Here is a 25,781-nt window from a genome sequence, read left to right on the forward strand (position 1 = left end):
GGGGGAGGGGCAGGCTGGCGGGAGATGTGGATTTCATCCGAGCTTTCTGGACTTCAAGCCGGCAAGGGCACAGTGGATCCGCGTTTGTCCAAGCGCCTTGTGGCCGCCGAGTTGGAACAGGTTAGAGACAGCCGTGCAGGGCAGCTGCTAGCACAGTCAGTGTGACAGGTTTGGGAGCAGCTTGCCTGGTTGTCACAGGTGTGCTCCTGAGGATCGCGCGATCCCCTGATGTTCCTGTGTGGCACGTGCGGGTCCACAAAGCACTTGCCATTCACACTCTCAGTAATGCCAGGAGGGGAGGGGATGGGGAGCCGAGGCCCTGGAGTGGAGGTGACCAGCCAGGTCGACCTTCAGGAGGCCCCAGTTTGCTTTGCCCTCTACCCCTCAAGCTGTTGGGAGGCTGAAGTGGCTGAACCACTCACCTGCCACTGAGGACCATTTCCTAAGGCCCACTGCGTCGCCGGCATCTGGCTGAGTGTCTCCACGATCCAGGTCACAACAGCCTGGGGAGGAAGGCCCTGTTATTATCCCCACTTCACAGCTGAGGAGTGTGGGGCCCAGAGAGGTTGAGTAACTTTCCCTGGGTCACACAGTGGTCGGGGGTACCGCGAAACCCACTCCTCTGCCCCTCACACCCCCATCTACTCAGGGCCTGGAGACCCAAGGATGTTCTCAGCCTCGCCCTGGGGGAGCCGCAGCGGGTAGAGGGGACGCCATGATCTCAACCACAGCCCCTCACACGTGGTCCCTGAGCTTGGCTTCTCTCCCGGGCTGAGAAGGGGTTTCTGCACACGCCTATCACAGCGCACTAACCAATCCGGCCCAAGATGCCCGTGTGTGGCGGGCAGCACTGAGTGGCTGTCTAGGCTTCCCCAGGCCAATGGACAGCTGCCCAGTAGGTGTGATGTAGCAACAGCTTTTCTCCTACTTTTTGCAGCCTGAGCTGGGAACTCTTTTTACCAAAAAAATATGTATATATGTATATATACATACATACATTTTTTTTGTTTTTATGTACATACACACACACACACACACACACACACACACACACACACACATAGCACTGACCTGCAGTGTGGGAAACGCTCGTGTGCCCGCTGAGCACGGGAGCCTCTGCTGTGGAGATGTAAGTTCTGCTGGTCCAGGGTGAATTTAGAGACTCTCTGGAAGGTTCTAGGGCTGGCCCAGCCCATAGTTAAGCTCTTCAGGGACATGAGCTTGGGGAGTTCTTCAGCTCATGGCCGTCATGGCCCCACACAGACGGGCTTCCGTGGAAGTCCTTTGTTTAGCTTACGTGTATTGAGCATCTGTTGTGCGGCAGGTGCTGGGCTTGGCTATGAGGTGACGCCTGTGGCCCCGCCACGTAGAGCTTGCACTCTTGTAAAAGTAAGAGCATTTTTCATGTAATTGTACCAGCAGATGATTAGCTGATAATGGGGCACCTGGTCTTCTCCAGTGGGGACCGGGGAGGCTTGCCTGCGTCAGTGGTATGGGCCGATACGGGAGGACTTGCTAGGGCAGACGGGATGGGAGGTGACGGGGCTCCAGGCAGGGGACAGCATGCGCAGGGAAGCTGAGCACAGAGTGAGGGTCAGTCTCCCAGCTTGCCGTCACTGTGACAGTCATATTGGTCCCCTCAATGGGCCATCTTCTGTGCTTCCCGCTCGGTATCAAGCACCTTGCATGGGTTAATTGTTTCACCTTCTGACCCTGCCTGGGGAGAGGCAGACATCTGCCCATTTTGCCGTCAAAGTTTGCTGAGGCCCAGGGTGGTTGAGGAACTTACCTAGCCTTACACAGCAAGTCGGCGACTCCAGTGTCCATCCTCCCTCTGCCTGACCCCGGCCCCTGCTCTTGCTGGCCTCCCTCTCTGTGTTCTTATTTTTACACTTCCTAGCCTACCTTGTGACTGATAAGACTCAGAGGCCTGCCAGGAGAATCAGCGCCCCGTAACTAACAAGCCCATGGGGTGATAATTACTTCTGAGTAATTGCCCTCCAATATGCAAACAGCCAGAAGCCCCAAACTGCACTTTGCAAGTGTCTCCTGTCCCTGGTGTTTGGCTTTTTTCCAGAAAACCCCTCGAATGACTGACGCCCAACCTTGCTTTATCCACCTTCAAGTAAGCACATCCCTGAGCCTTGGTGCAGGACCCCATCCAAACAAGGCACAGCAGTGCCATTCCCAACGAACAGAGGGGCTGAGTGTGCTGGGCAATGTCTGGGGGTGTTCCTCCGGCCTTTGGCTACAGAGTGACCTCATTTGCCTATTGCGGGAGGCAGTAGGGCCTGCTCAGCTCAGAGAGGCCTTTGGGCCAGCTCCTTGCTCCTGCAGACAGGTGGACCTGTCCTTTTGTAGTCCAGTACCCCCACAGCTTCTGGGAGATAGCCACCTGAGTGATCAGAAAGCCAGTCAACTGGGACCCTTCTCTCAGCCAGAGGTTCCCGCGGGTCCTGTCCTCATGGTTTCCTGGGGGCAGAGGCACAGCCTTTTAGAAGCATGGAGTCCGAACTCTTGCAAGATCTTCTCCAGCTAGAGGCCCCAGGCCGAACCAGCCTAATAAGCCTGCCTCTGCTGCCCCAGCTCTGGCTACGCATTTCTAGAATCACCTCAAGAGCATTTGAAAAGCTCAGTGCCCATTAAATCTGGGTGAGGAGAAGGGTCACTGGTGTTTTTTGAAGCTCCCTGGCTCTTCCTAAAGGCCATCCAGTCTTGAGAACGCTATTAGAGATGAAGAGATCTCTTAGGTGACTTAACCAGAGGGTCAGGGTGACCACTGAGTCAGATGCTGTGGCCCGATTGTCATTTCTTTAATCTACAAATCTTCATCGCATTCCTACCATTGGCCTGTGCAGCATGGGGCCTAGTGTGACTGAGATCCCTTCTCTGTAGATCCGATGTGCTCCTGTAAGCAGCCCTGTCAACTATGGCCCAGAGATGGATGGACAGCCTGGTGGACTGGGGTCATGCTTGGATAGGCTCTCTCCTCCATCGGAGCAGTTCCTCCTTAGTGAGTTTGGAGTATTGGGACATTCAGGGCTTGGGAGCACATCTGTCTGGTCCCCTGGGCCCAGTGTCAGAAGAGACCAATGCTCAGCATGCTTTCAGGACACCTATCATGGGCATAGGTTTACGCCATGCTCTGCCAAGAACTGGGGAGTAGAAGGTTCTGGATGGGCCTTGCCTTCCCAGAGTTCCTGATATCCTGGGGAAGACCACGCCTACGCAGTCTGATCCCTGCCATAATGGTGTGGGAGCCCGGGACAGGGACGTCAGTCCAACCAGAACTGGAGGGCAAGGAGATTCCAGAAGAAGATCTTGACGGATGGGCCAGGTTAAACAGGGGGTGTCCCAAGCAAATGAGGGCAGGCTCTGGGCTGTGCACACCATGGTATGCATGTGGGTCCTGCAAGCGGCCTGAGATGTGTGGGACAGGAGGCAGCAGGAGATGAGGCCATGTGCAAGTGAACTCCCGTGCAAGGTCGACTGTCTTGATTTGTGGAGGAGCCCAGGGGGCAGTGCTGAGGGGCTTCAAGTTGGGGCAGGAGGGTGCTGGCGCTAAAGGCTGCCCTCGAAACTGACCACACACCAGCCTGGCAGCCGGAAGACAGGGTCATTCACAGGGGCCGGCTCCAGCCCACCTGCCCATGGGATGGGATGACTTACACTTAGTTGGAAAGAAGCAGCAGCTGGAGACCCAAGCGTTCCTCCGCTCCAGGGCCAAAGCTCACCAGGCCTATTAGTGCACCTGCAAAACGCGGTCAGGATCCAGTCCCTCCCACCACTGTACCCCATCTGCTAGGCTGGGATTGGCTCACTTTTCTTAAAGGGCCCGGTTGTCAATATTTTAGGCTTCACTGGCCTAGTGCTGCTTATCACAGTCTCACTGTCTCTACCAGTGCAGCCAAACAGCCCCTGGTAATATGTAAATGAGCAGGTGTGACGCCATCTAGTAAAACGTCACTTAGAGAAACAGGCCCACTGCTGGATTTGGGATTTGGTCTGCAGGATGTTGTTTCTGACTCCTGACCTTGGTCTTCAGAATTGTCCTGATCACCTGCCAAACTCCGCCCACCTCTCCATCCCCAAACCCACACACCCAGGCCTCTGAAGAGTTCAGTCTGCTCCCAGCGCCGTAGCTAAAAAGTCCTTTTCGGGTATAAGCCAGATTATGCGTGTCTTCTGCTTAAATCCGTCACTGGATCCCTTTTCATTCAGAATGAAAGCCCAATTCCTTATGGTGGCCCCGAAGATCCCACACAGTCTAGATCCTCAGGACCTCACGTCTTCCCACTGCCCCCCTGGCCAACTCCAGGGCAGCCACAGGAGCCCCCCTCCGCTGAGCCTTGTTGTAGCCCAGCCTGCCCGCCTTCCAGTCCCTGCACTGAGCGTTCTCATCCCAGGTTCCCGTGTGGCTCTGTCTTCACTGCCTTACAGTTGTTAGCAGAGCTTTCCATCTCCGGGCTCTTTCTGACCATCGCATAACTCACAGCCCCTGCCCCCCCCCACCCCGCCTTCCTGGCACCCCAGATGCCGCTGTCCTGCTCAGTTCTCTTCATAGCACTCCTTTCCTCCCAATATTCTACATTTCTTCATTGTCGGCTCACCCCACGCCCTGTCCTTCCCCAACCCATCATTGAACTTCAAGCTGCAAGAGAGCAGAGGCTTTCTTTTGTTTTCTGCCAAATGCCCAGCTCTCGTCGGAGCGGCAGTGGGAGGTGTGCCATAGAGATGGTTCTTGGAAAGTACTGGATGGGTGGGTAGGGAGGTGGATGGTTGTTGAATGGGTGGGTAGATAGAGAGGAAGAGAGAGAGAGATTGATGGATGGAACCAATAGATCTTCAGTACCCCCTTTATGTGTTCACCATTGTTCACTGGGGACTCTGGGTGTATGCTGAACACACTAGTCCCTTTGGAGCTCCTAGGTCCTGTGGATGCCATAGATGTCAACCATGATCAGGGCCTTGAAGAAACCAGCTGAGAGCGGGGACGTATACCACAAAGGGATCTGACCTGGACAAGAAGTCCGGAAAAGCATGTCTTGAGGAAGGGTTGTTGGCCTGGGAGGAAGTGAAAGGAGCCAGGCTGGGCAGGAATCCATCCCAGACAGGAGAGCACACAGATGGACTTCGATACCTGGGCCCACAGGCTGCCCAGATCCCCAAGGAATGAAAACATCGCTCTCCAGGTGATAACCTGCCACAAGTCTGTACACAGAATTCTCCTTTGCTGTCACTTTCCTCCCTGGCCAGCTAAGTGGGGCACAGAGCCCAGTCCTGTTTCCTAGGAAGGGGTTCAGCCCAGCATTCCCAGCAATGACCCAGGTCTCTTTCCGTGTGAGCAAAGAGCGTGGAAGGAAGAATTTGACCCAGGATGTGTTTCTGATGAATTCTTTTGGAATAGAAGTTCCAGCTCAGGCCGGATGTGAAAAACAAAGTGTTTAATGCCATGTGCAGGAGAACAAATGGTAGAGTCTGGAGTGGGAGGTTATTTTTGTTGTTTGGTTTTTTTTTTAAGATTTTATTTATTTATTTGACAGAGATCACAAGTAGGCAGAGAAGCAGGCAGAGGGAGAGGAAGAAGCAGGCTCCCTGCTGAGCAGAGAGGCCGATGCAGGGCTAGATCCCAGGACCCTGGGATCATGACCTGAGCCGAAGGCAGAGGCTTTAACCCACTGAGCCACCCAGGCACCCCCCGGAGTGGGAGGTTTAAAAGACCAGGTTCTGGACTCATTAGTGTAACTGGGGATAAATGTGTTTGTAGCCCCCACTGCAAGTTAAAATCACAACTAGTTAGAAGGGGGTCGAAAGTGCTCTAAAATTGATTGTTGTGATGGATGCACAGTTCTGTGAATAGACTAAAAACCATCAGATTGTACCCTTTTAAATCCATAGATTATATTGGATGTGACGTGTATCTTGAGAAAGCTGTTGGGTATTTGTTTGTTTGTTTTTAAGATTTTATTTATTTGAGAGCGAGCATGAGCAGGGGAAGGTACGGAGAGAGAGGGAGAAGCAGACTACCTGCCTAGCAGGGATCCCAGTGTGGGGCTTAATCCCAGGACCCCGAAATCGTGGCCTAAAACAAAGAGAGATGTGCAACCAGCTGAGCCGCCCAGGTGCCCCAAAAGCTGTTCTGTGTTTAAAAACAGTTCTAAACTAGTCAGACTGTCACAAAGCTGTCATCTTTTTCTAAAGACCAGATTATCTCATTTGTATCTTATTTTGATCATAACATAGTCCAGTTTGTGCAGCATTTTCCTTAAAGCCGTCCAGATGTGGGAGGAAAAAAAAGTTGGAACCCGCAACACAGGAATAATCTGGAAACCTTGATGCAATGCAGACTTACCTGGCACCCTTCCTCTTCCCTAAAATGTGCCTTTTTTTCCATTTATTTTCTGACTTTGAAGAAAAGGCTCTGTTCTTACTGGTAAAATAATCTCCTGTTCCCTTTCCTTTCCTGTAAATTATGAGATAAGTTTGCATTTCATACCTTTCCAGAAGTCTCTGTTGATTGTGGTCTGACCTCAGAAGCAAGGCTTCTGGGAAAGAAAGTAGGCATTGAAAATCGCTGCTCTGAGCATTTGTTGAATGAAAACCTCTGAAGAGGGCAAGCGATTTGTGTTGTGGAGTTGAGACGGGAAACAGGTGAACAACACCTGTTTGTCGCTCCGGGAGTCCCCTCTTGGCACCAGGAGTTTAGGTGATGTGCCGGCCGCTCTGTCCAGCTCACTGCAGTGATTAAAAAAAAAAAAATGTGATCCCAAAGGCTCCGTGTTCCTTCTTAGAGATGATTAAGGCCAGTTGCGCTCCTCTTCTTGCGTGGTAGAAACTGATGAGGTTGTGTGAAGAGAAAGGCTCAGAGCCATGGCTCAAGCTACCGCTTAGCAGTGCCCGCTGCTGCGGATCGGCCCGTTGCTGCGGATTGGCCCGTTGCTACGGATCGGTCCCAGCACTAGGCGTGATGGTGCGTGAAGTAGGGATTACTGTCTACCTATTGTTCCCAGGGAAACGGAAGCTCACAGCAACACAGGCCAGCAGCAGGAGGCTGGGATTTGAACCCATCTGTCTGTCTCCAAAGCTCACACTGTATAACTCTTATCCTGTCCCTGTGTTTCCCTGTCCATACCCCAGCGCTCAGTACCCCAGCCAGCACCAGCCAGTCCTGCCTGGCCCCTCCCTGGGATAGCTGGGAAAGTCCAGCAGTCCTGGTCCTGGAGGGCTGGAGCGGCTCCCACACTGAGAACACCACTGGCACCCTCCCCCACAGCACGGCGACAGACCAAAATGCTCTTTCCCTGTGACAGGTGATATGCCCTTCACAGGCCCAGAGGAGCCCAAAAGAAACGCTCCAGCCGCTCTGTTCAGGAGGCAGGATATGCTCTGTCCAAAGAAGTGCTCTCACGATTATTTATTAATTGTGAAAGGGAAGAAAAAAAGAATAGGGTTTCCTGGAAAGGGATAAAAGTTCAATATGATAAACTCCCGAAAAGCAATCAAAGGCCAATGAGGGCAGAAAAATAAAGGACAGAGAGAGTAAGAGAGATGATGAATCAAAGTGGCCAGTGTGAGCAGCGCCCTGGGAAAGGGCCATATCTCATGGTGATGGAGGCTGGAGTCTGGGAGCAGGAGCAGCCCGGCGTGGCTGTGGCAGCCAGTTCAAGAGCCGCCCTGTGAGGTGACCAGGGCCCTGGGGGATGAGCTGATGACGACAGGGAGGGACAGGACCGGTCACCAGTCAGCTGTCCCGCCATCACCACGGGCCCACTCTCTTCATCCTTGCGCTCTCGTGCCCAAATGTAGAAGCTTAAGAATAGAAACTGGGAAGGTACCAGAAAAAAAAAAAAAAAAAAAGCACTACAGTCCTCCCCACCCACCCCAGAGAAAAGCATTGTTAATATTTCTGCTTTCTTCTCATCTGTGTCTTCTCTCTTTTCCCTAATTTTTTTAGTCACTGAAGAAATACATGAGTTGATTCTTCATTTTAAAAAGTAAAAGTTAAGGGGTGCCTGGGTGGCTCAGTGGGTTAAGCCTCTGCCTTGGGCTCAGGTCATGATCCCAGGGTCCTGGGATCGAGCCCCACATCAGGCTCTCTGCTCAGCAGGGAGCCTGCTTCCTCCTCTCTGCCTACTTGTGACTCTGTCAAATAAATAAATTAAAACTTAAAAAAAAAAAAAAGTAAAAGTTTAAAAAAAAAAATCACAAATGGGATTTAAGTCCCCTCAGAGGAGTACTCTTTCATATTCTCTCCCTTCCCCAGACATTCGATGCTTTGGCTTCTTTCCTTCCAGATCCTTTTGTGTGCCGTTCCGTTCTCTCTACGTGCCCACAACCAGCAGACAGGAAGGGGCCACAGCCCCCTTCTCCGCAATTCTGAAATCCAAGCAACACTGAAAACGAAAAGATTTTTCGTAACTCACTTGGTGGCAGACCCTGCCCTGCACTATTTGTAGGCCATTTGTAAGAGCTGTAGATGCCATTTATTGTGAGTATATGTGGGTCGTTGTCGTCGTTGTCGTCCTGCAGAAATGCAATATTTTGGGTTTTAGCTGCCAGAGACCAGCTGAGGGTGTGCCTTAATATGCGTGTGTGCGCGCCACAGGGCCTTTTCAGCCTTAAAGACTAAATTCTTTTTTTTTTTAAGATTTTATTTATTTGTCAGAGAGAGAGAGGGAGAGCGCGCAAGCACAGGCAGACAGAATGGCAGGCAGAGGCAGAGGGAGAAGCAGGCTCCCTGCCGAGCAAGGAGCCCGATGTGGGACTCGATCCCAGGATGCTGGGATCATGACCTGAGCCAAAGGCAGCTGCTTAACCAACTGAGCCACCCAGGCGTCCCTAAAGACTAATTCTAAGGCATTTCTAGCCTCAAAGGTTTAGGAGAAGGGGTCATGGATCTGTAATTGTCTCATGGTTTGGGCTGTGCCCTCCCCTTTTTAACCTACACAGAATTCGAATTCTGAATATCCTTCTGCAGCCTGATTTTCAGACACCACTGTAAGTAAAAATCCTCCTGTGTTAAGGGGTACAGGTTTCACTCATTCCTTTTCGGGGCTGTGTGGTATTCCATAGTGTGTGTGTGCATGGGTGTCTTGGGCCGAGCATCTGTTCCATTTCTAGGTTTTCAGTGTCCCCGACTGCACTGCAGTGGACATCCTTGGTCTGAGTATTGGCTTCTCACAGCTGCCGTCACTAAGTGCCGGGGACATAGTAGCCTGGACAACAGGGATGTATTGTCTCACTGTTTTGGAATCTGGTGTCGGCAGGGTTGACTCTTTCTGAAGGAGGTCTGGAGGAGCCGTGCCTCTCTCCTAGCGTCGGTGGTTTGCCGGCAGTCCTGTGATTCCTTGGCTTGTCCAAACATGACCCCAATCTGTGCCTTCATCTTCCCATGGACCACTACCACCACCCACCCCCGCGTCACCGCAGGCCTTGGTGTCTGCATTTCCCCTTCAGATAAGGACACTGCTGACACTGGATTCTGGCCCCACCCCCATGACCTCATTTCCACGGCTTCCGTCCACAGAACGACCTTGTTCCCAAGTAAAGTGATGTTCTGAGGTACTAGGGGGTTACTTCCACATTAGAATTTGGGGGGAAACATGGTTCAACTCTTAATAGTCTGGAGTTTCACCAAAATTTGCTTTGCCAGGCCACTTCTGTTGCCTTCTTACCCATTCCTGCTGCATTATATGCCTCACCTGTGGTGAGCACCCATGCACAGAAGTCTTGGTCCATGGTTCCCGTTATTTCTTTGGAAACCACTTCTCGGGATCAGCAAGAATGCCCGTATCTAAGGCTCTTGATAGCATCTTGCCAGGTTGCTTTCCAGAAAGCAGAGTGGGGTGGGGGATATCCGACTGACCACACCTGCACCCCACCCCGCCCTCTGATTCAGTGGGGCCCTCCAGAAACACCAGCCTGCTTGGCGCTTCAAGACAGAATTCCTCCCCACGGGCCCGCAGCAGGGGCACGTGCTTTCTTTCTCCCCGGGTTCATTTTTATCTTATCTCTTATTCCTGCCAAAGAGAGAGTCCACGGGTTAACAGCACCACAGAAGCCGTAGCTCCAAGTGTCTGTTTAGGGCATGTTCTCTTGCAGCTGCATATACGAATAAAGATTTCAGAAATCCTGGGCTTTCTGGGCATCGGGCATTAAATCAATCAGTGAAATTTCACTCACAGGGCGGCTTGCCAAGCCAGAGCAGGAGACAGAAGTAAGTTCTCTGCTTTAGTTCAGTCCGTGAAGCCCACGGCAGCTACATCATCCCACAACTTCGAAAGACAATCAAATAGTGAGCCCTCAGCCACTTTGGTGGGGGGCGGGGGGGACGGGGGACAGCCAGGGAGGGGGTTCTTAAGAGCCGGTCCAAGCCAGCCACCCCACTGGCTTTTCAGGGCAGGTGGTGAGAGCTGGGACCGGGTAAAGAGTTCAGGACTTGAGAGAATGAGGCGGCAGAGGAATCTGGAGGAGAACTGAGAATTCGGTATGCTCGGCGAACAAAAGGACCGGCCGGGGCTCCGTGCTTGTGCCCTCCCGGCGTCAAGGAGCGAGTGTTGTACAAGATAGACAGTTCCCTCAGCAAGGCCGGGCCCACGTGGCCTGCCAGCTTACTGCAGAGACCAGAGAGTAGATGCAGGGAAGGATAAATTTAGCCAGCATTTCAGGGGAAAACATCGATCTCCAATGTAGTACGGTCTTTTAAAAGAAAGTGGAAGCCTGAGGCTGGTCATTTGGGACAATTTCCCTTGAACCGATAAAAGCCCAGGAAAAAAAAAAAAAACGAATGCTTACCACCAGCTTACCCTGCTGGCAGGGCCAGAGAAAGGCGTCCTCTGGGCAGGAGGATGGCCGCTTCCTTCCTGGGCATGATAGATGCTTCACCCTGGCCACCCCCCTTTCTTGTTCCCAAGAAATGGTGCTGCCTTGTGTGTTGGAGAGGCTTGAGGTTTATGTTTCCAAACCCAAAGGTTCCTCTTCACAAGGAGTGATGCGGGGCCCGGCTCTGAGTTTGCTGGCTGCTCGCCCAGGCTGCTGACATCCAGTGTGCCTCGTGTGTCAGAGCAGGGTCACCCCCAGCCTCCTCCTGTGTGTCAGGACTGAGCAGAGGACATCTGGTAGCTGTAGACAGAGTTCTTGGGGTTTTGGGGGTCTTTCTGTTTTAAAAAAAAAAAAGGGCACTTCTGACATTGGCACCGTGGGCACTGTTGCGACCTGGGCAAGGCTGAGGGACCGCGAGAGAACAATAGAACGCCTGTCTGCATGACGTTTGCACAACCTCCCCGGTCCGGTGGCCACAGCATCTCCCCACGTGGCCTCGCACCGACACCGCTCCCTTGTTGGGAAGGGGAAAAAAGTCCGGTCTGTCAATATTTGGGGCACTAATCATCTGCATTCGGGCGCCGGGGGTCATTGAAAGGCTGAGACGTTTCCAGGAATTCATGGCTCTAAAAACAAGCTGACCGTAAAGGATTTCCAGCGAGGGTATGAAAGAAAAAAACCCAAATCTCAGCCCTGCCCCCACTCGCCAGCCCCGAGCTTTGTCCACTGGGTCATGGATTCTTGGGAAGAAATGAAGTCAACATACACCGTGATGTGGGTCCAAGTTAATAATAAATGTGGAGGAAGGAGAAGAAAAAGGATGTTCAATATTTAAACATTTCGGAGCACTCCATTTGGCCTGCCAGTTACTGCCCTGGGCCTGCTTCCTGGACAGGTTCTGCAAAACTGGGTGCCCTTTGCCGGTCTCTGCGGCCAGCCTCTGACCCTGGTGCTCTGGATGGGGAGGAAAGCAGAGCCTCTTTGAGGCAGCCCCAACCCGGCAGTATGTCTTCTTGCTTTCTATAGGCTTTCTGAAAGGGAGGCAGAGGGAAAACAGTGTGAAAACCGAGGCTTTGATGAATCCCAGGGCGCTTGCAAGGAGTTTTAAGCTTTGAGGTCGTGTCTGGAGTTGTCTTAATTGTCCCATACTGGGTTCTCTTAGAGCTGTCTCTTTTTTTTTTTTTTTTTTTTTTTTGAGCTGTCTCATATTTTGATACAAATTTTGTGCTTTGGCTCTTACCCCTAAAAGAGGAAAAAGCTTAACAGTGCGATCCCGTGGGCATGTTTAGGAGAGGTCTGTCCAGTCTTCCTCCTAGATCTGTTCCTTAAAAGTTGCCTATAAGGCAGAATTCTGTGAATCAATTCCTTTTCTCTTCCTGACACACATTATATAAAAGGAAAAGCATTCCTTTGGGGTAGGGGGAGGAAAAAACATTTGGCCCCAAGACATAATAAAATCATGCTTAAGGATGCAGCAAACTTTAAAGTCTCTTAGTTAAAGGAAATCAATACTTTTATGATGAAATATTAATAATACTAAAAAAACATAATAAGTGAAAACTACAAACGTAGAACAGCCGGGTGATTTCAGCGTCAAACACATTAGCTTAGCATTTGCAAGAAAGCACAAAGGGAACACAGAGGGCACCGGGGCCCATCTGAGAAGCCTCTCCAAGGCCTCACAAACCCCCTCGTCGGGGGCTTTCCATCAAGAAGACACACACCTCCTTCAGTGCCAGCATCATTTCCAAGCAAGTCGTTGAAGCGATGCCTTCTGGAAATGAAAACACCAGACTAAACTGGAGAGGGGAGCACTCGTGTGTGCAGACACACGGAGGTGCACATAGACACACACAGGACGCATTGGGGCCTGAGCATGGAAGACCTAGGGAGAGCTACTTGTTTGAATGCACAGCTGGCTGTCACCTCCCCCTTCCTCCGTGAGTCTGTCCCAGTGCACGTCTTTAAGAAGAACGCTTTCATTTGGGTTCCATGCAGTACATTCAACCCCCTAGCCAAGAAACTCATAAAACACATTCTTGAGCTGATTGTAACAGGTAACAAAAGCACCGCCTTCTCATATACTGTTGTTTTGTTTTATTTTGTTTTGTTTTGTTTCGAAGTAGGCTCCACACCCAGCTTGGAGCCCCAGGGCAGAGCTTAAACTCACAACTCTTGAGATCAAGGGTTAGACTCCGACCTGAGTGAGACGCCCAGGCCCCCCCTCCTATACTGTTTGCATGTAAATCCCTTCAATTTCGCCTTTCGTCTCTATGAACTCCTTAGCACAAAAGCGCTCACACTAGAAAGAATCTTGCTTTGCGTTTAGCCGTTTCTTCTCCCACATACCCGCATGTGTCGAGACACATAAAAATGAAAATCCCCAGTTCTTGCCTCATTGGACCCAAGTGCCAGGGACCACACGTGCCGGTTAAATAATTAAAACAGCTGGCTAACCGAAGCTTCCACTCTGCACCTCCCTCAGGCCTCACTGCCGTGTGAAGGGAGCCATGGTCACCCCCTTGACACATGGGCATACACCGGCTTGCAGCGTGAATGGGTCCCTTGTGGTCCACATGCCCACATGGGGTGGTCTGACCGTCCCCACCACCACCCCCACGCACTTTCTTCACCTTGGTCGCCCGTGCCCAGAGAGGGTGGGAACTACAGGCCCAGAGCTACACATGTGCCCTTCTCAAGCCTCCTCCCTTAGAGGTGGCAGAGCCGGGGTTACAGCTGCCTGATTGCCTTGTTCTGCCGGGCTGCTGTGACAGAAGGTGACAGAGTCCTATCTCCTCGAGGACCTCAGCTAGGGCTTTTGAAACTTGTTCTGGGCTAGCATTCATCACGATCTTTGTGCGGCTCTGCACATACTCCCTGATTCTATCTGACTCACGTAGTTCCAGATAGTATCTCCAGTTCTTTTTGTAGAGGATGTGTCATAGAATGTCATCATCTGTTGGTCTGGCCTGCCCCCAGTCTGTTAAAACACACAGTAGGAGAGGCTTCGGTGACGTGGCCCAGCTGCAGAAGCTAACCATCCCCAGCGGTGCCTGGGTGGCTCAGTCAGTTAAGCATCCGCCTTCAGCTTGGGTCATGGTCCCAGGGTATTGGGATCAAGCCCCACATCTGGCTCCCTGCTTAGCAGGGAGCCTGTTTCTCCCTCTCCCTCTGCCTGTTGTTCCCCTTGCTTGCGTGCACTCGCTCTTCCTTTCTCTCTCTCTCTCTCTCTCTGTCAAATAAATAAATAAAATCTTAAAAAAAAACAAGAAAAGAAAAAAGGTTAACCACCCTACTCTGTAGAGCCCAAGACCTGGCAACCACAGGTGCACGGCTCTGCTCCAGGAGCATGTTAAGTGTGCGCCTACCGCATATGCCTTCTGCTGAAGATCAGAACTGATTCCCTGGCCCCTTTGCACACTGCCACTTTGAAGAACACATAAGGCGGGCACGGAGTTTCTGGTGAGAAACTCACCAGAAAGGACCAAGAGATCCAAAAGCTGGCAAGAACCTCTGGGTGGGGAGTGTTGGGGGGGGAGGTGTCCTTTACAGGCAAGACTGTAGCCCACCCACCCCAGCCTGCTCCGGGCCAGTGGTCCCAGATTCTGCCCCCTTGGGTGCTAGGACCACAGGAGTCTGGGGTTGGTGACCCTTGTGCCCTAACAGCTGTTTAACCTGCCTCCCTCTCGCTGCTCTTTCAGCCTTGTTTCCTGCCTCAGCAGAGGGGCAGCCAAGATGGCCACTGCTGAGCTTTCTAGTGCCTTTGCTGAGAGACTGTTGTGGAGCTCTGTGCTTACTAATGTACAGACGGTAATGCCCCCAGAAAGGGCAGGGGCTGGGCAAGGCAGGGGCCCGGGCCTCGGGAATGACGCCCAGGTCCCGGCAGAGCTAGGCGATGCCACCAGAAGCGATCCTCGGAGACCTAGTCCACCTTGACCCCCACCTGCTGCTGAGCCTCCGTGGCCCGGAGAGGGACCCGTGATCGGGGCAGCAGGTGGGTGCCGTGCTGCTGTCCACGCCGCCCGGCTGCACCCTGGCTGCCAGAGGGACCCGGAGGCCTTGGCGCTCCCACAGGTAGCAGCCCCTCTCGGGCAGGCCTCCCCCTGGAGCAGGCACATTGGAGGGGCAAAGCTGGGACAGAGATGGCCCCAGAGGAAAGCAAGATACTGAAAGACCATTTTTTCTCTTCTGCAGGTTTTCAAGTATAGTCCTTAAAATCCAAGAGGATTTGTCCATGGATTAAGAGCTTTAGGCTAAGAGATGCTGCAAGTTTTCAGCTATTTTGTATGTTGGATGTGTTTTCCCTTTAAAAGCGACCTGAAATAAAAGCCTTTAAGCATTTTGAGGTGCAGCCCGTCCATGATCTAGGGGTAGGTAGATGGGGGGAGATTGCCCAGGCCTGGCCAAGGGAGGCGTTAGAAACGCCCCCTTTCCCAAGTGCCTGATTTGCACCCCCATCCCCGGCACCGGCTGAGACGAGACATGCACATGAAGAAAATCAGAAACGGCTTCCAGCAGCCCCTTCGGGGGAAGCCTGTAGATGGCCACTGAGGCCCAGAGTTTTGTGCACACCCCCTGAAAACACCACCTCCTATGTGGCTCCCCAGAAAGGGAAACTGGAAGGGTCTCTGTGCAGGTTCCGGAGCGTTCCACCTTCTGGTTCACCAGAACCTCAGAGTCCTAGCAGTAGGGGAAGGGATTGTGGGGGACCACCCCCAGGGGTCCTGCACGCGTGTTGGTAGATTCTTTCATTTTTGTGTGAATTCCTCAGGGGAGGCCTGGATGAGCACCCAGGCCTGGCCTGTTGTGGGGCTCGAACCTGAAGCCTGCCCTCTTAGCCCCCCACGCACATGCTCTTTGAAGAGTTGGTGGGTAATTTGGCGTTTCCAGTGTAGCCTCCGACGCCATGGCCTCTGGCCCCCACAGCCTGGGGGCATCGTTGTGCTTTTGCTTGGGGGGGCAGGCTTCAGAGTCAGACTCTTGAGTCCAGAGCGTGGATGCGGGAGCTCCACGTGACCTGTGGGCCCTGGAGACTGCAGTCTGTCCCGGTTTCCGCAGGCTGAGGCTCCAAAGTCAGCCCCACTGACCCTTCTCCCACCCTGGGACCTGGCTGACGGCCCTGGGAGGGGAAAGGGCAGAGCTGGGGAAGGAGCCATCGAGGAGGCATTAGGCCGAGGCCGCTCCTGCCATCTTCGGTTCCGTGCCTGAGGTCACAAGGCATATTGATTTCTGCTTCCAGGCAGCGCCGGGGTGGTGAGGAAGCCGGAACACGGCATCGGGAAAACCTGAGCGGCAGTGGGCGCTGTGAGTTTGCCAACACAAGGCAAGCTCGGGCAGGGCACCTTTGCCCCACAGGCCACACTTACACTAGAGATTGCAGAAGAGGCCCAGGTTCTTTTCCTGCCTCAGCAGCCCTCAGCGGGCTTTGTCCCGGCTTTTCAGTGTGGCAGGAGCCCAAATGAATGTGGGCTTTTGCTAAGAGGCGGTTCTCGCCTCGACATCTTAGAGCTTTTGCCTGAAAGAGCGCTCTTAAAACCCGGGATCCCCGGAAGCACAGCCACAGGAGACCGAGGCAGCTCAGAGCCACGTACTTGAGATGCCGAGGCCATGCGTCCCTTGCTGGGCCCCGAGGCCTGGACGCCAACAGCCCACCGTCCGCCTGCAGCAGGGGCCATGCACTCGTGGCCCCTGCAGACAGGAGACGCGCTGGGGTTGGCCGGCCTCGGGTGCCCAGCCTCTCGGGCAGAAAGTAGAATGTGAATTAAGTGGCCAGCAGTTTTAAAAATCAGGCAGTTTCCCTTACAATCCGGATATCCAGCTTCTCAGGCAGAACAGGAAACTGTGGCCACATGCAGGCCCTTGCTCTCAGGCAGCGGCCGACCTGCCTGCTCCAGGCTCTTGACCAGTGTCTTCCGTCCGCCTGACACAGAGGCCGAATGTCCATGGGCCGTGTTTATTTTCCTGACAGAAGGGAACTGTTTCAGAGTGCCTGCGTCTGAACCAAATAAGGGAAAGCAGATGGCAGACTGGCAAGGCCGCCCTCCCTTCGCTCGGGGCCTCACCTTGTTCGCCGACCTTACCGGCCCTGTGGTGCTCAGCTCTGCAGCCCACGGGGCTCAGCCTTCCTGGTAACTGCTTGCTGTCTCTGTAATGTTCAGAGGGCGGATCTGTAGAGGGTTCTGGAAAAGCCAGAGAAGCCCATCCCCGGTAGGGCACCCTGGAGCCAAGACAGTTCCATTTTTAGCTCGTGTATAAATGAGAGTTTCGCTGCCCAGAAAAAAGCATTTGCAGAGCGCAGAGAGATGGCCTTGTTTCCAGATTAGGGCCCCATCTCCGGGCGTGCAGCTGCGTCTTCCAGGAGGGTGTAGGGACAGCATGTCATGAGAACGAGGTCACTCGGGACAGTTTTCCTTGAGGTCTTTGCTCCCAGGAAGCACAGAGCCAAACAGTGATGTCTGCTTCCCGTCGCTGGGGACTGTTCTGCTGTGAATTTTCAGTTTCCAGCCGCATTTCGTTGTTGGACTCTCGTCATTTCGTTCGTGTTTTGGTGGCTGTCAGTACTCCGTACCCGTGGCATGGTGGGTTTGCGAAGTAAAATCAGATCCTTTCTGGAACCGATGTCCTCAGAGGAATTCCAGTGTGCCACACAGCACAAGCTCTGGGCAGAGGACAGATGTCAGCTGGGCCTCCCTGCCCCTCAGAGACTTAAGAAACCTTTGGGTCAAACCCCCCAGTTCTGCCGCACACAGGCAAGCCTTCCCACCCTCTGGTTTCTCGCAGGCCCCACTATTTTTGGGTCTTGGCCCTTGTGCATCATCTCTGAATGGCCTGGTGGGAACCCAGACGGAAACTCAGTCCCTTCCCTGGTTTCCCCCTAAAAAGTCCACTTTCACCACACAAGGAAAGAGTTGAAGGAGCATTTCCTAACGATTTGGGGGTGGGGGTTGAGGAAGGCTGTCTCTCCCATCTCAGTTGCCCCTTTCCTTCTTTCTCCGCACTCCACCCCTCCCAGAATCCCCCCAGAAAGTGCAGGATAACTTTCCTTAAACCAGCTGTGGAGACCTGCCAGTCCCTGTCCCCACAGAGCTCAGCTCACATTCCTACTTTACCAAAGCTTTTTTGCAACTGTCCATTAAGATCAAGTTCAACTACACAGTAAAGAAAAACCCAAAAGAGATGTTCATTTCCCTCTCCAAGTAGAGGAAGCTTGGATGAAGGTCGTCAGGTGCTCCACAAAGCATGAGGGACCCAAGCCTCTATCTGCTCCATGCTCTGCCATCCCTAATACGTGACTCCTGTGGTCCAGGATAGCTGCTGGATTTCCAGCCATCACATCCATGTTTCAGGAAGCACAATGGAGGAATGCATACCCCTTTCCTTTTAAGACGCCTTCCTGGTAACCCAGCATGCCACTTCCATTTCTGTGTCCTTGTCTACAAGCTCGCCACTTGGCCATGCCTAGCTTCCAGGGCCTGTAATGAGACAAAGGGGAGTATAGGTATTGGGAGACAGCTCATAGTTTCAGAAACACTGTCCAGACCCCTCTCAACCCCAGAGGATCCCAGGTGTTAGCTGTTCAAGTAAGGAAAGTTGTTGTACAGACCACTAAAGCATCTTTGCGGTAAAGTTTCCTTCGCCCTCCGTGGGAAGGCCAGCTTCCTTACAGTGGACAGGCAGGCTGCTGGAGCACAGAGGTGAGAAGGAGTCACTGTCCTGGCGCAGAAGTTCTTGGCCCAAGCTGACCCTGAGCTGCATGAGCCTTCAAGAATGGGGAAGGGATTTATGGAGACGGAAGAGGCAAAGGAGAATTCCAAACCAAGGGAACAGCCCAGCTGAGGCAGAAAGCAAGTGGTTCTTGCCATTAGGCAGGAGTCCCTGTCTTGAAATGCCCTGCTGGTGATTCTAGGGGGTGGGGTTTGAAGAGGAAGACAGCACAAAAGGTCTCTGGGGTTGGGAATTTTCCTCACTGTGGGGATTTGACCAAGAATCTAAGCATAGACATTCACAACTGGAACACCTAGGAGCACCAGGCAAATCAGGGTGGGAAGAGGAAGGAGTCTGCTCTCTCCCTCTCTCTAGTTGCTGTATGTGTGGGAGTGGGGCACAGTGATGCCAGATCCTTTTATGTTTTAAGAAGCCAGAAGTCCAGATTTGAGTATAAAAATCTCCCAGTGTGCAAATGAGCGTTCCAAAAATGAACGGTCCACAAACATAGTGTGAAACCCCTGGGCTGCTGCTGGCCAGCTCTGGACCCTGACCCCACACAGCAACCTGAGTCTCACAGGGAAAGCTTTAGCGTGTATTCTCTCTGAGAGAAGGGGTGCATACAAAGTGTCCTCAAGGTGCATTTCTCCTCTGCCTCCCTCCCATAAAGGTCAGAGGGTTCAAATCAAATTCAGATTTGTAGGTAAAAAGAAAACTATTGGCCATTGAGGCCAAGAGATCCTCACTAACTGTCTTCTTTTTCCGCATCAAGATGTGGAGGCCCGTAGAGGAGAGGAGCCTTGTCCGAGATCACAAAGCCATTTGGGCAGAGCTTGGACCCAGGCTTGGGGTTCTGACTCCCAGCCCAGTGCTCCTCTATCAAGGGGCCTAAAATAGAAGGCTGACCTTTTTGTGGTATTTCTTGCTTGACACATGCCAGAGAGTTACTCATGAGTTCATCTTCCCAGAATAAATGGCAGAATGGGGCCAGAGGGCAGCAGGAAGACCCCGGGCTGCCCTCTGTGAAACCCATACTCCTGGAAAGCAGGGGATGGGGGGGTGGGGCTGCTGCCAGAGTGCCAGGCCAGGCCCCAGCTTTGGGGAGGCTCTTTGTGAGCCCCGGGGAGAGGGCTCTGGAGACCAGAACAGATCCTAGGTATGTGTTAGGGAACCGAGAGATTGAGCCTGTCCAGCTCGTGCCCCTGCCTTCATTCTCCCTTCTGTTTCTGGTACAAAATAGTAACCATCGTAGGAATCTTGAAAAAATTCGGACAAGCACAAAAACTAAAATGAAAACTCACGTAATAAAACCCACCCGGTTCTCCCATGACTTTAGCTCGGATCCCTGCAGTCTGGTCCACTCTGCACAAGGAGGGAGGCAGAGCCTGACTTTTTCCTTTTCTTTCTTTCTTTCTTTTTTTGTTACAACAACTGGGACACGTGGGACATGCTTCTTCTAATCTTTTCTCGTTTACTGCCGCAAGCGTTTTCCTGTGCACTTAATCCCCCACCAGCATTTTTAAGCCCCCGCAGAGGATTCCAACACCTAGAAATATTCTAATTCATTTGGCCTTTTTCCCCCACCGCGGGGCACGTGGGCTCTCCAGCTCCCCGGTACACACACCAGTGCTTTGAACATCGGTGTCATGCACTCTGGGGTCCGTTCACAGTGCCTTCCATAGCCTAAAGTTCTAGACGTGGACTCCGATGGCGTGAAAATGGTATGGCCTTTGTTACACATTTCACAGGCTGTTTTTGACACACACTCGGGGAGAGCCAAGAATTTTATCTGCTGGAGAAGATCTCAGGGAGGCCTCTCTGTCTGTGCTCTTGTCCCATGATCTCCGGCTCATCTGTGTTTACAAATACTTGGCAGTCCGTGTGTGTTTGACTCGTGCCCAGAAAGCCCCTTGGCATCTCCACCAAAGCTGGTTCATTAAGAACCACCTCACCGGGGTGAAGCAAGAGCCGGTGGACAGGCCACAGGCATTGCTGAGTTCTTTCGAGAGCCCTCCTGGCCCTCTGACTTGTCAGACCGGCTAGCACAGTGGCTGCCACCTCAACTTGGGAAGGGGCCCCTTGAAATGACAGGAAGAATCTGGGCACCTGGTCAAAAAAAAAAAAAAAAATCACTGAGACTTTCCGGGTTCCTAGTGCCGTGGGGGAAGGGAGAGGAGTATAAAGTGGGGAGCAAGGAAAGGGGGGTGTTGGCCAGCAAGGGGAAGACATGCTTAGTCGTCTCTTCTCAGCCAGACCCCAGGAACAGGTGATATCGGAAGTTGGTGATTTTTTTTTTTTCCTATTTATTTCTCAGCACAAACCAAAGGTATGTGGTGTGGCCCTCATCCATTCCCCAAATGAAGGCACGCTAGTCTCCTGGCCACGGTTTTCAGCCTCTCCTTGGCTCAAACACACGCCCGGCCCCGGAGGTCTTAGAGCAGTAAACCAGGGCTCCGGAGAGCCTGACGGAGAAGACTTGTGGCAGACGAGAAGGGGCGGGTGACCACGTTGGTGACAGCCACGCCATCCGTCTGTCCCGGCTAGGGTGTTGTCGGAGGCATAAAAGGCTTGGTCCCAACCCTGTTACCACGCATGGCGGCCCCTGTGTTCATTGCTCTGGTAAATAAGCAGCTCGGGAGGGGGGAAAGCCATCTTGACATTTTGATTTGTTAAGGCGTGATTCATTTTCGAGTCAAGTTAACAGCTTGTAAACTTGGGGGTTTACCACTTGAAGTGATTAAGAAGTAAGCGGCCATAAAGCCGGTGCTCTGGGGCTGCGGCTGATCGCCCTCTGGGAATCTTCCCGACTGGTATTCCGATTTGCCTCGACGTTTGCCGTAGCTAATTCGAGCCTCCCCCTCCGCTAACAGTACATCGTGTAAGGCCTCTTCTTGGGAACTCCAGCTGGTCAGTCCTGCTGTTCTCCCTGCGGAGCAAACGTCCGTCCGCAGTAGCTGGGGGAGAGGAGTTCTGCCCTCCACGAAAGATACCCACCCCGCTCCCACAAGGCCTCACGTCCCCTTGCCATTATGTTGCAGAACTTGGAGGGCCTGGCTCGGGGTATTAAATGAAGACCCCGCTTGCCCAGGCGAGGGGGGTGAGGGAGATACAGGCCTCCAGTTAAGGAATGAGGAAGTCATGGGAATAAAAAGCGGAGCATGAAAAATGGAGTCGGTCATACTAATGGTGTTGTCCTGGGACAGATGGGAGCTACCTTTGGGAACACAGGGTAACGTATAAACTTGACAAATCGCTAAGTGGGACACCTGAAACTAATGTCACGTTGCGTGTCAATGATACTCAAAAAGAAAAAAAGAAGAAAAAAAATTTTCTAATTAATTAAATACAATAAAACAATAAAGACCTGGCTTTTAAAGAGCTAATCTTGAGACAGAAATAACTTCCCGCAAACATTAATACAAAACAGCCCCTCCACATTGGACAGGTATGGGGTCCCACTTGTCCTGAGCTGGAAGGGGGGATGAAGCTACAGGTCGCCACCGCCCCCCCACCCAGCCAGGCCCATGTTTGCCCACCCGTCTGTGAAGGGCGGGCCTCGTCTCTGAACCCAGAGTTGCTCCAAGGGCATGTGGTGCTCTGCAAGCAGGAGCTTTTGTTCCTCCCGTACCAAACCCACCAGAGCCTCACAGAGCTAAGCAGAGCCTGTGGCAGGGAGAGACCCGCGGGCCCCTCCCCTCCTGCCCAGGGCCCTGCCTTTGTCAACTCGGGCACGTTAGGGAAGGCCCCAAGATTTTGCTAGGAGGCTGTCCCCAGTCCGTGTGTGAATTTCACCAGCATGTCTCTGAAGCCCCAAGGCTGCATGTCCCGTTCAAGGGCACAGCAAGCGCTTCGCCAAGCCAGAGTCAGGCACTCTGATTTATGGCTCCAGGCCCTCGGCACTCTGGCTGGCTGCACCCTCTTCCTTGAAGTGGCTTTGAAGTGTGTCCAGGTCAGGCCCATGGCCAGCGAGGTCAACTGGGGACTCTTCGAGGGCCTGGGCTGGGCTGGGGGTGGGGGTGTAGCCATTACATTAAGGTCCCCAGCACCACCTTTGAAGTGCAGCTTGCCCTGTGGCGTCTCCCCCGAAATCGGGGTGTGTGGCCCTCCTCCTGCTAGGCCTTCTTGTTTCCTCCTCCTTGGTCACGTCTCCACCTGTCTTGCAGGCTTTGCCGTGGCCCAGTGCATAAACCAGCACAGCTCGCCGTCCCTGTCCTCAACATCCGCCAGCGGGAGCCCCAGCGGCAGTGGGAGTGCCAGCCACTGTGACTCTGGGGGCACCAGCTCCTCGTCTACCCCTTCCGCCACCCAGAGCCCGTCAGGTATGGGCCGCGTGACACGGTGCGGGGTGGGGGTGGCAGGGGGACTTCGGGGAACTTTGCGATCGCTCCGGGCCGAGACCGCTGACCCCCACCCAGCTCCTCCTTGCCGCCGTGTTTGGGGACTCCGCCGCTCGGGGTTCTGTGTTCGTTCTGATGCAGCGTTGCCCACATGCCGGCTGGGTTAGCTCCCAGCAGGGGAGGACCACTCCTTTTCCAGGCTGGCCCGCCACCGAGAAAGGCCGTCCCTGACCGCAGAGCTGGAGGGGATGGACGGCTGCCGAGCCTGCCTCTGCCCCATTAGCACCTCCACAAGGAGGGGTCTCCCAGACCAGATGCTTTGAACCTGGCAGAAGCATTGTGTCCCTGCTAATTTGTTCTTTCCTTCATAACATACCAGTTTTCTCTGTAAACATGTGGTGCAGTCCATCGTCTGTGACCCAACGTATACCTTTTGAGAGTCTGTCGGAACGTGCCAGAGTCCCGTCCTGCCTTCGGGGGCCTCAGGCAAGGGCAAGTGTTGCGCAGACAGACCCCATGAGTAGAGAGGCTCCAGGGAGACGAGGGGGTGCCCCCTGTGTTCTCAGCCGCCATGACCCCTCACTCACAAGCGCCTCACTGGGCCCGGTGAGGCCTCAGGTGCAAGGCACCAGGGTTTTTTTGAGAACCTCATGGCTCTACAACGCAGCCAGAGGGGCAGGGCCCAAGCAGGGATGTTGGAGATGGGCTTGAGGATGCACGAAGCTTCATGCCCCAACAGCATGACCCCCTTTATCCAAAGGGCCGCTGGCAGCTCTGATTTGGGAGGCCCCAGGGACTCTGGTCTGCACCCTCATTTGGGAACCCTCCATGTCCTTCGCTGTTCCTTCAAGGTCCCATCCATACCTCTGACCCATCCTGCCTCAGGGCGCCTGACCAAACTCTTGTTCGGTGGCGGATCGGGGGGGTCATGATAAGAGCCCCATGCAGGGCACGAACCCCAGCGGTGGCGCCAGAAACTGAGGGCCCCCAGCTCTCATTCCCTCAGTGCAGGATCTCCTTCAGTGCCCTCTCCTCTCCGGGACTGTCAGCTCCCACATTGCCCAGCGAAGGATTAACCCCCGCCTGCTCCTGGCAACCCCCACCTTCCTGCCAGCATCCATCTACCTCAGGCTCCAGGGTCATCCTAACCCTCTTCCACTAGGCACCTGTTCCTCCCCGCTCCCCCTCCTGGCCCCAGCCTAGGGGAGGAGGCCACCTTGTCTGAGCGTTTTTGGAGCCCCATCTGAGGTTGGCTGCAGGTGTCCCTGCAGGTCCCAGCCCCAGACCCACAGTGGGACATTAGGATGGCTCTTTCTCCAGAAGCTGGGAACAGCCCTCCACCCTCCTCTGCAGACTGATCTCCCGCTGGCTGGCTCCGGGACAGAAGGGCAGGGCTGTGTTCATGGGCTTGTGTGTGCGCCCTCATGCCGCCTGCATGTACACGTTTCTGTATCTGTGTCGTGTGCACCGAAACTCACGCAGACTTACGATTGCATTTTGGGGGAAGGTTTCTTCCCGGTGGAGCTATGTATGCCTTTCTTTCACGTTTAAAATGGCCCAGACAATAGCTTAGCAAACAGACGAGCCATATACTTCTTCGCCTAAAACTGAAACCAGCCCAGACCCACGACGTTCAGAATCAGGTCTGTGTTTGCACATGTTCACGTGAGCGCGGACCCTGGGGCTTCAGCTCTGCACCTTCCCCTAGAGGCAAATGTCTTTTCCCTTGACCTCCCTCAGCCCCTCCGTCCCTACCCCCACCATCCCCTGCTCGGTGCCAGTGACCTTCCTCCTCATCAGAAGTGCAGGGGCTGTGAGATTGACTGTCCCATAGCCTGACAGCGCCAGTCGCTAAGTGACAGTCAGGCTCTCCTGAGTGCCCGCCCCCGTTCCGTGCCTCCCCGGCAGGCCTGCAGAGGCAAGCGTGTGAGTCCCCATTTTTTATGCTGCCTGACAGTAAAAGCCTGCCTGTCCGAGTCTCTACGGACACCGAAATCACTCACCCCCTGACAAAGGGCGGGCCTGCCAGGCAGCCCACACTTCATCCTGAACTGAGGACCCAGATTCTGATCCTAGAAAGAGAGAGCATCGGAACCCACACGCTGCCCGCTGTCCAGGCAACAGGAGTCCCAGGCCGGGGTGTCAGGTCTTGGGAAGGCCCCCATTCCCTTAGCCTCTCAATGGCCAACTTCCAGGCTGGGCTCCAGCTTCCTGAGTCCACCTGGAGCACAGCACCGGAGGTATCCATGTTCCTCCTAAGGGCAGGCCTACACAGGTGGGGCCGCCGTGCGCCTACTGTCTCCCCGGGCCGTGCTGGACAGGAAGTGGGTGCTGGAAGGGAGGTTTTGTCAGGATGGGTGCTCTTTGGGACGTCGGCCCGGAGCAGCGGCTCGGTTTTCAGGCTTCTGATGGGCACAGGCTGGCCCCGCACTGCCTCCTCCCCAGATGTTCTGCCCAAGGGGCCCGGCCGCAGTCAGCCGGAGGCGGTGGGATGGGCCTGGACCTCTCCCCGCAGCCCACCCAGCCGGGACAGCAGAAGACAGCTGTGGCCCAGTCAAGGGGCCACTTGTACTCCCAAGTGGTTTTGGAGGACTCAGTGCTGAATCAGAAGCTTTCTGATCCCTGTCCTTCCAGAGCCGCTAAGTCTAGGAAGTTCCCAGTGGGGAGAGCGGCTGCCAGGCCCTTGGCTGCCAGAATTAGCTCCAGCGGCTTCTCTGCACTCAAAGCCACACTTTGCACGGGCAGGTGTTTGGTCAGGGAAGCAGACGAGAGAGGCCATCCATCAGGGGACGAGACAGGCCCAGCTTTCCGTGTCTCTGCTGAGACTTGCCACCCTCCACCTTACCCTGTGGTGGAAAACACGGGGGCTTGGCCACGACAGTGCAGCTGGGAAGCGGAGGAGCCCACACACAAGCCCCA

The 25,781-nt window shown here is 53.8% G+C and overlaps 1 protein-coding gene across 6 annotated transcripts in view; it reads left to right on the forward strand.

Moving 5' to 3' along the window:
- The window catches only part of CLEC16A (C-type lectin domain containing 16A), a 201,819-nt gene that overhangs the window by 165,906 nt on the left and 10,132 nt on the right, over positions 1–25,781 (forward strand). For all 6 annotated transcript variants that reach the window (XR_006382353.1, XM_044234077.1, XM_044234081.1 and 3 more), the window contains one exon: positions 22,689–22,844. Coding sequence is in view for 5 of the 6 variants with exons in the window: in XM_044234077.1 (XP_044090012.1) it covers positions 22,689–22,844 (156 nt within the window). In the remaining variant the exon portion in view is untranslated. The remainder of the gene's footprint in view (positions 1–22,688; positions 22,845–25,781) is intronic.

The sequence above is a fragment of the Neovison vison genome, chromosome 14 (genome assembly GCF_020171115.1).
Source record: "Neovison vison isolate M4711 chromosome 14, ASM_NN_V1, whole genome shotgun sequence".
NCBI classification, from domain to species: domain Eukaryota; kingdom Metazoa; phylum Chordata; class Mammalia; order Carnivora; family Mustelidae; genus Neogale; species Neogale vison.